The sequence below is a fragment of the Phoxinus phoxinus genome, assembly GCF_949152265.1.
Source record: "Phoxinus phoxinus genome assembly, chromosome: 8".
Classification (NCBI taxonomy): Eukaryota; Metazoa; Chordata; class Actinopteri; order Cypriniformes; family Leuciscidae; genus Phoxinus; species Phoxinus phoxinus.
The window spans coordinates 36,627,044-36,639,875 of NC_136883.1; the positions used below are offsets into that span (position 1 = coordinate 36,627,044).

At 37.1% G+C, this 12,832-nt stretch overlaps 2 protein-coding genes across 3 annotated transcripts in view; one reads left to right on the top strand and one right to left on the bottom strand.

Annotated features, from left to right (window-relative positions):
• Positions 1-8,508, top strand: part of garre1 (granule associated Rac and RHOG effector 1) — a 53,608-nt gene extending 45,100 nt beyond the window's left edge. For both annotated transcript variants that reach the window (XM_079620433.1, XM_079620432.1), the window contains exons 9-14: positions 920-1,045; positions 1,819-2,789; positions 3,683-3,848; positions 4,894-5,031; positions 5,127-5,205; positions 6,314-8,508. In XM_079620433.1, the coding sequence (XP_079476559.1) occupies positions 920-1,045; positions 1,819-2,789; positions 3,683-3,848; positions 4,894-5,031; positions 5,127-5,205; positions 6,314-6,664 (1,831 nt within the window). In that variant the 3' untranslated portion in view covers positions 6,665-8,508. The remainder of the gene's footprint in view (positions 1-919; positions 1,046-1,818; positions 2,790-3,682; positions 3,849-4,893; positions 5,032-5,126; positions 5,206-6,313) is intronic.
• Positions 8,509-9,715: 1,207 nt separating this feature from the next.
• Positions 9,716-12,686, bottom strand: ss18l2 (ss18, like 2). Its single transcript, XM_079621382.1, has 3 exons — positions 12,379-12,686; positions 10,836-10,912; positions 9,716-10,741 (listed from the first exon to the last, which is right to left on the bottom strand). Exons 1-3 carry the CDS (start codon positions 12,445-12,447, stop codon positions 10,630-10,632), a joined length of 258 nt encoding a protein of 85 aa, XP_079477508.1. The 5' UTR covers positions 12,448-12,686; the 3' UTR covers positions 9,716-10,629.
• Positions 12,687-12,832: the final 146 nt, after the last annotated feature.

The window sequence follows — 12,832 nt, forward strand, 5'->3', positions numbered from 1 at the left end:
TTGAAGCGACTGTTGCAAAGAGCTGGGACTAGGTCAGAAATAGGATGGGGAATCCGTGTGCTGTTGGGGATTTCACGGGTCGCGTCGCACCGTTCGCGTCCGGTCTAGACTGCGTCGTACATGTAATAGACCTCCGGGCGATTCATGACAAGAGTCAGAGAGTGGCAACCTCTTGAACCACCACCACGTTCGCGCTGGAAAACTTCCGCAGTCCCCAATTGGCCAAAATGCTCTGTTCGACTTTTCTGAGATCATCTACTCTTCCCTGTGGATGACCTGTGACCTACTTTCTGTCAGATCTGAATTTTTGAACTTGAATTTTTGACATTGAATTTTAGAAAACTGAATTTGAAGTTCTGAATTTCTTCATCTTGAAAACTTGAATCTGATTTTTTTTAAACTGAATATTACTGTTTGAAAATACATGTCTATAAAATTCAGCCATAAAAACATTTCAATTTGTTAAATTTCAAATGTTCAATATTCGTTTAAAAAAAATTCAAATTCAGAACTATTTAAACTACCACCTAAAATTCAATTTTGTTAGATTACACTTGCAAATAATTCAGATTTACACAATTCAAATTCAAATCATTTTGTCATAATATAAGCTCCATACCTGTGAATATTTTGTGAAGGTAATAAAAAAAAGACATTTAACCCCTTTTAAATTGGGTCACTTTAGCTAAAAGCATATTTTCTATCAAATATGAAACTTAAAGGGATTATATAATTGCTATATTTATTATTTTTGCAAGAAAAATGACATTTTTGGTATAGAATTGTCTGTTTTAATTTAATTTCTCTAAGTTTAAGCTTCTTCTCAAAGTTTTGCCTTTGCTGATGATATGGCATAACATGAAGTAAAAAAAAAAAAAAAGACTTCTAAATGTAATCCTCTGACTGTTTTGTCTCTCAGGTGTCTGAAGGAGGATCCAGCCACGATGTCTCTGCTGCAGCGCAGTCTGGATCCAGAGAAGACCCTCGGCCTGGTGGACGTGCTTTACACGGCTGTGTTCGACCTCCACCGCTGGAAGGAGCGCAAGTCAGTGCCAAACGCATTAGTGCTGTGATCACATGCTCGCCTTAGTCACTCAGTGCTGAATGAAAACAGGAATTTGACATTTTTCATTAGCTCAAGATAAGGATATGTTTAACTTTTTTTTTTTTTTTTTTCACCAAGTTGCCAAGGCAACATTACTTATTTTCATTTAGTTTAACTTAATGTACTGAAATAACTGAAATATATATAAAAACAAATCATACATATATATATATATATATATATATTTTTTTTTTTTTTTTTTTACTAATATAAATTACAAACTCAACAAATCACTAAAAAATTAACATTTTCTTTTTGTGTGTGCAAAATATTTTACTAAAATGTATATACATTTAGTAGAAGATTATATATACATATGTATTTATAATATATAATTTTCTACTAAATGTATGCATGTATATACATTTTAGTAGAATATCTTACACACACACTCTCTCCCTCTCTCTCTCTCACACTCACACTCACACACTCTCTCCCTCCCTCTCTCACACACTCTCTCCCTCCCTCTCTCTCTCACACACACACACTCTCTCACATACAATCTCTCTATCACTCACACATATTTTATATATGTGTACTAAAATAACTGACAAAAATCAAAAACTATAGACATTTAAAAAAAGAAGACAAAAACAACAGAATAACAAACTAAATGGAAAATATAACAATCCATAAGATTAATCTCAATAATACTAAAATAACACTGATTAGAGAGAGGTTGTAATTCTCTGCTGATGTGTGTGTGTGCGCAGGGAACAGACTTTGCCCACCATTCAGATCCAGCTTCAACGGGACACGACTGACTACGGCGGCCCCGTCGATCTCCCCCCCGGGAACAGCACCAAACCCTCCAGCGGCCTCCCCAAAACCATCTCCAAACTCACCTCACGCTTCACCAAGAAAACCTCGTCCAACTCCAGCGCGGGCGGCAGTTACTCGATCCCAAACACCCCGTCTCGCAGCAGCGCCAACTCCGACGACAAAACCGCACGCCTGCACAGCATCCTTCAGATGAGCAGCATGCCCTGCACCCCCGACCCGAGCCACACACACCTCGCCAACGGTGCCGACGAGCAGGGCATGAACCTTCCCACCGACCAGGAGATGCAAGACGTCATCGACTTCCTATCAGGGTTCAACATGGGAAAATCCCAGCAGGCGTCTCCGCTAGTGAAGAGAAGGAACTCGGTTGCGTCGACTAATGCGTCCGACTTGAAACCGCCACCCTCGCAAGTGTCTCATAACGCCGTGCAGACGTTAGCGCAAACCTTACAGCAACAGACACAACAGCAGCAGCAACTTCCTTCAACACCAAAACAGCAGCAAACACAAACCCAGTCGCAGTCGCAACCGACCCTGCCGTTCTACCAGCATCTCCTGCAGCCGATTGGTCAGCCGCAGCAACAGCAAGCCCCAGTTTCTCCACAGATTTCTTCCCAGCAGCCCCCTCAGCCGAGAGCTCCCAGTAAGTGGCCCCAGGGTCCGTTGGGCGGCCTGTCACCGATCGGGCCCTTGACGCAGTGGCCCGCTCCGGGTCTGCCCGACCTCAGCTCTGACCTCTACAGTCTCGGGCTGGTCAGCACATACATGGACAGCGTCATGTCGGAGATGCTCGGACACAAGCCCCCGCAGGGACCGCGGAACAACACCTGGCCCAACCGAGAGCAGAGCGAGCAGAGTCTGTTCGGGGTGCTGGGAGACTCCATGCCCTTTGACCCTGCAGGTGAGCAGAGATGTGTTTGTAGTGGTTGAATATCATTGGTTGAGCAAATGGTCGAGAATGACTGCTCTGATCAAATTATTTATATATACTTTTAACTAACTTTGACTAAAGAGTTTTTTAATTAAAGCTATGCTGAGCAGATAAATTAAAATGTATGATGACAAACATTGCTATATGACTTTAAGAAAAACCAACAACAAATCAGATTTTTTTCTAATTCCTAGCTTTTACTTTGGTCATTTTCAAAGACCAAAATAAAAACATATTAGTTAAACATTTAGTTATTTAATATGCATGTATTTGTATAAATATAGTTAGTATAATATAACATTTTATTCATATATATATATATATATATATATATATATATATATATATATATATATATATACACACACACACACACACACACACACACACACACACACACACACACACACACACACACACAGTATATATATGCATGCATACACTCACTCACTCACTCACTCACTTAATATTATTTTATACTATATAAACACACATATTCATTCTGTCACATTTCCATAATGTGCATATTTTTATCTGCCATTTTTTAAAATCAATATTATACTATTACGGTACTACTTTTTTTTTATTGCGGTCTTTTACTTTATAATCAATTGCTCTGAAAGAATGCATCAAATTGACATTGCAATTTTAATTTAATGAATTTAGAATTTATTTGAATTCAAATAGCATGCAATAATTTGTCATATGTAATTTAATAGTTTTCTCATTTTGAGTGGAGTGGAGAGTGTGTGTGTGTGCGCGTGTGTGTGTGCGTGCATGTTGGACTCCATTATGTGTTTCTGCTGTGCTGGACAGTTTAAACAAAGAGCAGGACTAACCCCACACATCTCTGTCTCGGTCAGTGGGCTCGGATCCAGAGTTTGCTCGTTATGTTGCCGGAGTCAATCAGGCCATGCAGCAGAAACGCCAGGCTCAACATGTCCGCCGTCCCAGCAACCCCCGCAGTAACTGGCCCCACCCTGAGGAGCAGCACAGGGGCTGGGCACACCCTGAATACTACAGCGAAGGGTGAGTGACACATGACCAGTCACATGGTGCTCGCCATCAATTATTTCAGGTGTCCTGCAGTGTAAACATTGACGTTCATAGTTTGGGATGTTGATAATGTAAAGGATACAATACGGGTGAAACTGTAAAAATTAGAATATGGTGCAAAAGTTCATTTATTTCAGTAATTCAACTTAAAAGGTGAAACTAATATATTATATAGACTCATTACATGCAAAGTGAGATATTTCAACCTTTATTTGTTATAATTTTGATGATTATGGCTTACAGCTTATGAATATTTTCACAATATTATAATTTTGAATTTGGGGTTTTCATAAGCTGTAAGCCATAATCATCAAAATTGTAACAAATAAAGGCTTGAAATATCTCACTTTGCATGTAATGAGTCTATATAATATATTAGTTTCACTTTTTTAAGTTGAATTACTGAAATAAAATAACTTTTGCACCATATTCTCATTTTTCCAGTTTCACCCGTACCTCCAGCCGGTTGTTCTCTCAGAATAAACCCCGACAGGGTGATGAGGACCCCGACACGAAGCGGAGGGCTGAAGGGGGTTTATTCTGAGAGAACAACCGGCTGGATGTACATTATTTTGCATATTACACGGCTGCTTGCCACACAAGTAAATAATTAGACATGAAATATTGGTTGAAATATTTTATTAGGTCTTTAAACGCATAAGTTCAAAGTTTAATCTAGACGGACTTTTAAGAGATACGGTATACAGTCATACCACTTATTACACAGAATTTTCGCCACATAAATAATTATGGAGATAAGAGATATTGATTTCAGATTTAACTGTTTTAAAATCGTACCTGTTTGTATCTCATAATCCAACAGTGTACAAAACAATAGTCACAAAATGGCAGCAGCGTTTGTATGAATCGAGAGAGGAGTCCATGATACTGGATGGCATAGTTAAATAACTCTACACAAAATATTGATTAGACTTGAGTTTTAATATTTTATGAGCATTCTACAGTATTTACAAGTATTCCACAGAGCCGTGTAATAAAGATGTTTGTATTTGAGCAGGGAGGCGGTCAACAGCGGCTGGTCAGCCAATCAGGGGGATTCAGCCAGTTCGAGTGACGAGACCTCCTCGGCCAATGGGGACAGTCTGTTCTCCATGTTCTCTGGGCCGGACCTGGTGGCGGCTGTCAAGCAAAGACGGTAACAAACATTTGATTAGTTCTTCAGAAGCTTTTATCGGAAACGCTTCATGTGTTTGAGATGAGTGTGTTGCTCATGTTGAGTGTGTTTTTTAGGAAACACAGCTGTGGTGAACAGGAAGTGTGTACTCTACCCTCGCCTCCACTGCACCACACCAGTGACGACAGCAACCAGGTAGAACACACACACACACACACACACACACACACACACACACACGCACACACACACACACGTTTATTCCATAATAATATGAGATGGAAATTCACAGTAGGTGCTTTCCCATATGCAGCCGTTGCTGTACATTGCTTTTGTTATAGAATGTTTACGGTAAATAATTAACATTTGGATTATAATGGAGTGGAGTTTTTTGCACAAGTGCACATTTCCCCCCCGAATTAGTAGTAATATGCTATATTTTTTACTATTTCTGACAAATGTCACGTCAAATTCAGTGTGGATGCCAGGAAGTGACATCACAGAGAGGACTCAGATTGGATTCTGATCACTTATGACAGTTACTTCAGATGTTGTCAAATGATAAAACCCCAGGATAATCATGATTTAAAAAATTATATTTGTAAATTAACTTCAAGGACCGTAATAAAAAATATTTTTTTTTGGTCAAAATGAAAAACTTTATTTAGATTTTTTTTTTTTTTTTTTGACAGTCCAATAAACTTCTTGTTTTAATAATACGCCTATATTATACTGGCTTATACAGTAATAGTATAATATGTAAGAAAATACAAAAATAAGATTAATACTGTCAATATTTGTGCAATAAATATATATTTTTAGAATTTTTTTTATTTTGACTAGTTTTTCATTAGTCACTCAGTTCTTTTTTTAAAGTTGAATTTACATTTATTTATTTATATTACATCAGACTACCATGAATTTAACAATTACATTTATGAGAAACTTTGAAACAAAAAAATGTAGATGCAATGAATAATCACGATTAAATTGCATCCAAAATAAAAGTGTGTTTACATAATATATATATATATATATATATTGTGTACGGTGTATAATTATTTGTATGTGTGTGTGTGTATGTATGTATATATATACACACACACACACAGTATACATATGCAAATATTTCTTAAATATATACACAAAATATATTATATACACAAAATAATTATACACAGTACACACACACTTTTATTGCGATTTAATCGTTCACCTTCTTGAACATGAATATTTGTCATTGGCCCTTCGGCACACTTTCATAGTTTTGCTCCGTGTGTGTGTTGTGCGGTTTGTGTTACAGGACAGCAAAACTAAAACATGGCCTCCTAAAGCCCCGTGGCAGCACTCCTCACACACCAACACCATGCCCAATCCCAGCTCTTCCCTCTACCAGATGACCATCCCCTCCAGCCAATGGGGCGACTCCATGCAAATGCTGCAGTCTCCGGTGTGGTCGACAGCCAATGACTGCTCTCCATCCTCCGGGATCTCTTCCGGCTTCCCGTTCACACAACAACAACAACAACAACAACAACAACAACAACAGCAACAGCAACAACAACAGGTTTCCCAGCACAAGATCCTGAGCAAAGGCTTCAAAACCTTCCCGCTCAAACCCGAGCATCGACCCTCATACCTACACCAGTACTGAGCTGGACCCGTGCTGGGAGAGGTCGAACCCAGGGTCGAGCCGGTGATGTTTTATAATCCCAACACGGCTTCATCGTAGAAACCCCGCTGGGATTGTTCATCTTGTGGTGAAGTGTGCCGTAAACCTGGTCTAGACTCCAACCTTGTGAACTTAGAAGTGTTTTTATAGGGAAATTTGCATTTAACATAGTGGTTAATAACATTTTTTGTACACAGATGCGTGTCCCCAAACAGAAACGTAACTGCCTTCCACGCTGTCCGAACGATGCATGATTCGTGTTAACAAACGGCAGCGAGTCGGACCATTTCACTGGCAGCCGCTCCGATCTCGATTCGTTCGGCTTCGAGTTTACACGCGACTTTTCCGATATGCATGGCCACCGTGCTCACTCACAGCGCACTATTGCAGCCGCATCACCAAGATCCGGGCTCCTGGTTCGCTAACCGGACGTCCCCATGTAACGATACTGTGTTAAAATAGCTGTAACTGCCAAAATGTCATGTGGGGCGACCCAGACTGCAGCTCTCAGCTACTGTTCCATAGCTTGTAAATGACTCGGAAAAAAGACACAAAAAAAGAACTATAAATAATTTACTTTTTATGAAGAGGCTTCGAGCAGGCTCGGCAGAAATATAATAATCATAGCAGAGGTGTAATTTGAAAAGAAATACACTACTTTTTCAACGTCTGACAGATTTAAAAAGAAAAAAAGACAAAAAAAGGATGTTAGCAGTAAGTAACTTTGTGCCATGTTGTTTTGAATAGCACTTGCAGATATTTTCTCTAACCAAAGTATTGTTTAGAGGGGGGAGGGGAGGGGAATGGTGCTTGAAATTAAAAAAGAAATGTTGTTTGGGAGCGTAGTAGTAGTTATATCTAGAAAGAAAGAGAAAGATCACACTTTTCTGAAAAACACACACCCTTCTGTGCGGTCGAACCCCTTCATCGTGTTTGTTTCCCATCGGCTTTCTTCAGAACGACACTAACACTTCTCATAAATATAACATTTTATTCCTTTCAAATACAATATATTTCTTGTACAAATATTGACAGTATTAATCTTATTTTTGTATTTTCTTACACATTATACCATTACTCTATAAGTTAGCATAATATAGGCTTAATAATAAGTAAAACGTTATTTTTCCCAAGATGTGAAGCACATTTTTTCTTTTCTTTTTTCTTTCCTACAGAGTTTAACTGTACCTTCTTTCTACAGAGGTTACCAAATACGCCATTATAAACACTAATAAATGGTTCTGGTCGGATTGGGGTGGATTTATTATTTTGTTGGTTATTTTTGAGCCCAGACGCCGTTGGTTTCTGTGGTTTCGGGCTGCATCTTAAAAGCCCAGAATGTTCATTTCGTGACGTTTGCCGATGCCAATGTTGCCTGTATTTATGATATGACCATGTTTTCTGAAAACTAACATACTTACCATGTTTACAGAGAATCGTTTGCTGTATATAAATATATCTTTTTATAGTTATGTGCTTTGCACAATCAAAAAATGTAGGTTCGTTGCTTCGTCCGTGTTTTTCTCCCAAACTGTTTCGGCTTTTTTCTTCTTCTTCTTTTTTTTTTTTTTTAAAGATAAAACATCTTCAATGACCTTGGACTGTAACGCTCAACATTTCTCAGCTGTGTCAAAATGGTTTACTAGTGGCTTCAAAAAAAATTAAAAGGAGTTTAAAAAAAAAAGAGAAAAAAGAAAGAAATGATGTTGCCCTGACAGAAGATATGATGGGCGACTGCTTGGCTTATGTTGCTTATTGTTCACTAGAGCTGGCAACTGATTATTTCCAAGTGTACCAGCAATGCAAAAAATAAATATATAACATAACATCTGCTTTTATTTCGTCTTTGACTCATTTCGCATACAAACTGAGCTTTCACATTTTGTATCTCATGACATGTTCTCAATTTGCTTTATTGCAGTTAAAAATCAGGAGGTTAAAAACTATGCCACCATAATCTAGAAGCACTTCAATGATTCATAACGAATCTGATTTGCATTTTGTGCAGAATGGATTTAAACATGGCAAACCGCTAAATAGGGCTTTTACAGAGTTCGTACAAATGCTGTAAAATGAAATTCCAGGACTTTTCATGCACTACTTTTGTTTTTTAAGATGGTCTTCGGGGTCTATATATAGCTCAAATTATATATATTTTTTATCTTTGTCCAAATGGTATGAAACTTTCTACGGCCCTCAACACTTTCTAGATCTAAAAAAAATAAATAATAATAATTGGCATGAGATCTGTTTTTATGTTGGTGTGACAAAAATAGTGACCCCGCACTTCAAAATAGACAGATATAAAATAGAATAGAAATAACGCAGAACACAGACAGAAATGAAGTGGCACACTTCTAACAATGCAAAAAAACATCCACAATCCAAAATGATCATGCGCACACACAAACACACACATATAGAGGAATACATTTTTTGAGACTATAAAAACTGTTCTCCTATCATTTGTCAAATAAAATTATCTAAAATGCAGAACCACCACAAAAATAAATTGGTAACACTAAGACACATTGAAAATGCACACACACACACACAGGAATACATTTGTAAAGCTATAAAAATATAAGGCTATATAAAATAATTTGTCAAATAAAGTCATACAAAATGAAGAACCACCACAAATATAAATTGGTGACAATGTACACACACACACACACACCAAAGCTCCAACCCTGTCTGCAGAAGTCATGCATACTGCCGCATAAACTCCTGCAGTGCAACAAAGTATTTTATTTTTGTTATAATTGTGATTTTATAATATTTAGATATGAATCCAACTTGTGAAAATATATCTTTCAGTCAGTCAAATAGCATATAGTGGAGCTCTATAGCCATCTAGTGGTTAAAGTGATCCTTTTTTTTTTTTTTTTTTAAAGCATTTTCCAAAAAATGGGCAAAAATCTTACATTAAACCATGTAAAATGATCCATGTTATCCCCATGAATGAAAGCTAGAAATCTGGGTCTTTTATAAAGTGAATTTTACATAAAATGCTGGGGTTTTTTTTTTTTTGTAAAAAGCCTATTTCAATATATTTAGATAGAAATTTAAAAGATATCATAAATCCTCCAGAAACTGCACAAATGTTGAGTAAAAACATTAATAAACAGAGTAAAATGACATTTGTAATTTTTTTTAAACAAAATTAAATGTTATTGTCGGTCCAATAGACCATGAGTGTCACTCCAAATGAAGACCATCAGAGACTAAAATCAGAGATCTCCCTTATTAAACAATATCTTTCAAATTCTACTAATAAAACAAAATGGTCCAAATAAAGTGCAGCACATGCAATGTCTGGTAACTTTAACCATTGAAAGGATACGTTCACAAAGACATCGCTTTCCTTATTCAAAATGTTTTTTTCTCCCATGAATATAAGACTGACCTGATGAATGAAAGCTGGATATTTATGAGCAATATCACGCTGTATATAAGATATATCTATATTAGCATTGATTTTGAGTGAAAAGATGAAAAGAAATAAATACTAATTTAACATATCGTCTTTCACTAATTAAAGCACTTTTTACAAGTACCTTTTTATATAAATATGGTTTTACAAGGGTTTAAAAAAATAATAATCAAATTAATTCACTAAGCATCTTGTACGAACCTGTTTTTTTTTTTTTGTAACTGAAAAAGCATCAAATAAGTTATTTTTTTTAGAAAATTAACATGCAAATGGTGGGAGAGTTCTGCAGCACTTATAAAAAAAGTCCAAAGCATTTACTGCATTTCATATATTTTATTATGCAAAGTATTAAAGTATAAATATGAAATTATTTACATAAAAACAGTGTTTGGTGCCTAAATTTGGCACAAATTACTTGTATTCACACATATTCGAATGTACATAAACAACTGAGCTGTTGAGCAATACAATAGTTAATAACATTTATTATAATGCGTTTACAATATTCCATCTAACGGACGGAGTCGCTTGAGGAAGTCTGCGTCTCCTCCGGCACGATCTCTGTGCCGGCGTCCGCTATGGTTCCCAAATACACGATGTTCCGGTGCAAAATCTGCTGGTATCTGTGGAGGAGACGAAGAACACACTTCATTAGAAGCACTAAAGCGTATGAAGAGAACAGACGCATGACACACACACACACACACACACACGTACTGAACACACTCGGTGGCTCGGCCCTTCTGCAGATACTCTGTGATGCATCTCACCAGCTGATCGTTCTCATCCAGCAGCTGCAAAACAGTGGCGATCGGTTAGTAGCCCAGCTTCAGGAAACACTTCAAAACTTCACATATTATACACTTCTGCAGGTCAAGCATCTTTCCGAACCTCTGGCCCGATGCATGACACACTGACAAACACCGAAGCGCAGAGAATAAAGTAAAACAGAACACTGATCATGAATTACTTGGCTTATGCTACTTCTAAATCCTATCATTAGCCGGGTCAGAGGTCACTCTACCGCCGGAACTAGACTCGCATTTGATTATAAAGTTATTAAAAATATGGATATTTTTCTTACAAAAACACATGGCTTGTCTTCAGAAGGCCTTTATTAACCCCCTGGAGTCGTATAAATTACTATTAAGATGGATGGATGTGCTTTTTTGGGCTTCACAATCTCAGGTAACATTCACTCCCATTATAAAGCTTGGAAAAGTCAGGATATTTTTTAAATATAACTATGATTGTGTTTGGTTGAAAGAAGAAAGTTATATATACCTAGGATGGCTTGAGAGGGTGAGTAAATTATGGAATCATTTTAATTTTTTAGTGAACTAACCCTTTAGGTTGTACCTATCTCTTTTTTATAATATGTGTATTTTATAATTTAAACTTTTCACTGAAAGATATTTCCTTATTTTTCTGAATTTTTGTTTTGCATTGCAAATTTTACTTTATTCACAAGAACAAATGTCTCATCAACACTGTCTAGATTCTTTCATGCTATATTTCCCATACTGTAAAATCTCATCAACTCAATTTAAAATAACACATTTATTATATTATCTGCCTTACTGACTAAGACTTCTTTGTTTACCTGTTAGTATTTTCACTTTTTTTATTTCAAATGCAGTGTTTTTTCCTCAACAGTAAAAAGTCCTTGTCTAGCTTAACTTGTAAATTGAATTGCAGTTTTTTCGAGAACAAAATCGAAACTAGGGATTTCAATACAAACACATGAGTTTATTTGTTTGTTAGAATCCCATTAAGTTTACTCGCTTTGAAATTTTGATCAGTAAATTACATGTTAAATTGGAAGCGTTCACACTTATTTAATAACAGGAGCGACACTCGAACTCTCGCGTTCACACTGCAGCAAACCGAAATGGCGCGAATTTATCGTTTAAATCTTAACGAACATGTTTTTAAACCTGCGTGAACGCGCACAACGGCCCACAACAACTGACGAGAGCAGCTCCGATGAAAGAAAGAAACTGACGGGATCTACAATCTTTATATTGAATTTAGATCATATCTGCATCTCCGTAAGTTACCAAAACACACAACAACACATACGAGACCTGCGTAAATTACGTAACTAACGTTAGTTGTCCAGTAGGGTTCCGTCACTTCCGCGAGTCCTGAAAACATATGGCTGACGTCGTTTATGGGAAAAAAAGCGTCGTTTCTCTCGTAAATAAACGAACGGTGTGTGTGTGTACGAATTAAGCACTGAGTTAAAATGTTTACTCACTCTTTGAATTGTCTCCTGGTTGATTTGCGCTTTTCCGCGCTGCCGTTTGGGAACAAAAACAACAGACATTTTCACGGGCTCGAAAACTCAAAGCACCGATGCGCCTCACACGGATATATTCAGTTCAAAATGGCTTCTGCAGATGAGAAACCGCTCCAGAAATCCCAAACCTTGACCAACAAATTGATGAATTTTAACATTTTATTATGTGATGGTGTGATCAACAACAGTCTCCATCAGAGCGACTCGTTTCTTCCGTGTTTTTCGGATCTTTTAGTGACTCGGTTCATTACTGACCTCTGCGGGTCATTTTGCAGCACTGAGGCTTTTTCTCTTGCAAATCACTGCAGTTAAGTCAATATACAGGGATGTATCTTAATTCTTAAACATATGTATATTATGTTTTGCATAGAGCTTTGCTTCTCTTTTCTCATTAAGTTAAAATAGCCTAAGA

Bases quoted from the DNA above. Each gene is read 5' to 3' on its own strand.
- ss18l2 (XM_079621382.1), bottom strand. From the start codon at position 12,447: ATGTCTGTTGTTTTTGTTCCCAAACGGCAGCGCGGAAAAGCGCAAATC. The intron at 10,913-12,378 runs GTGAGTAAACAT...ACTGTTTTGCAG, and splicing joins ACCAGGAGACAATTCAAAGA to CTGCTGGATGAGAACGATCA. The intron at 10,742-10,835 runs GTACGTGTGTGT...TCTCCTCCACAG, and splicing joins CGAGCCACCGAGTGTGTTCA to ATACCAGCAGATTTTGCACC.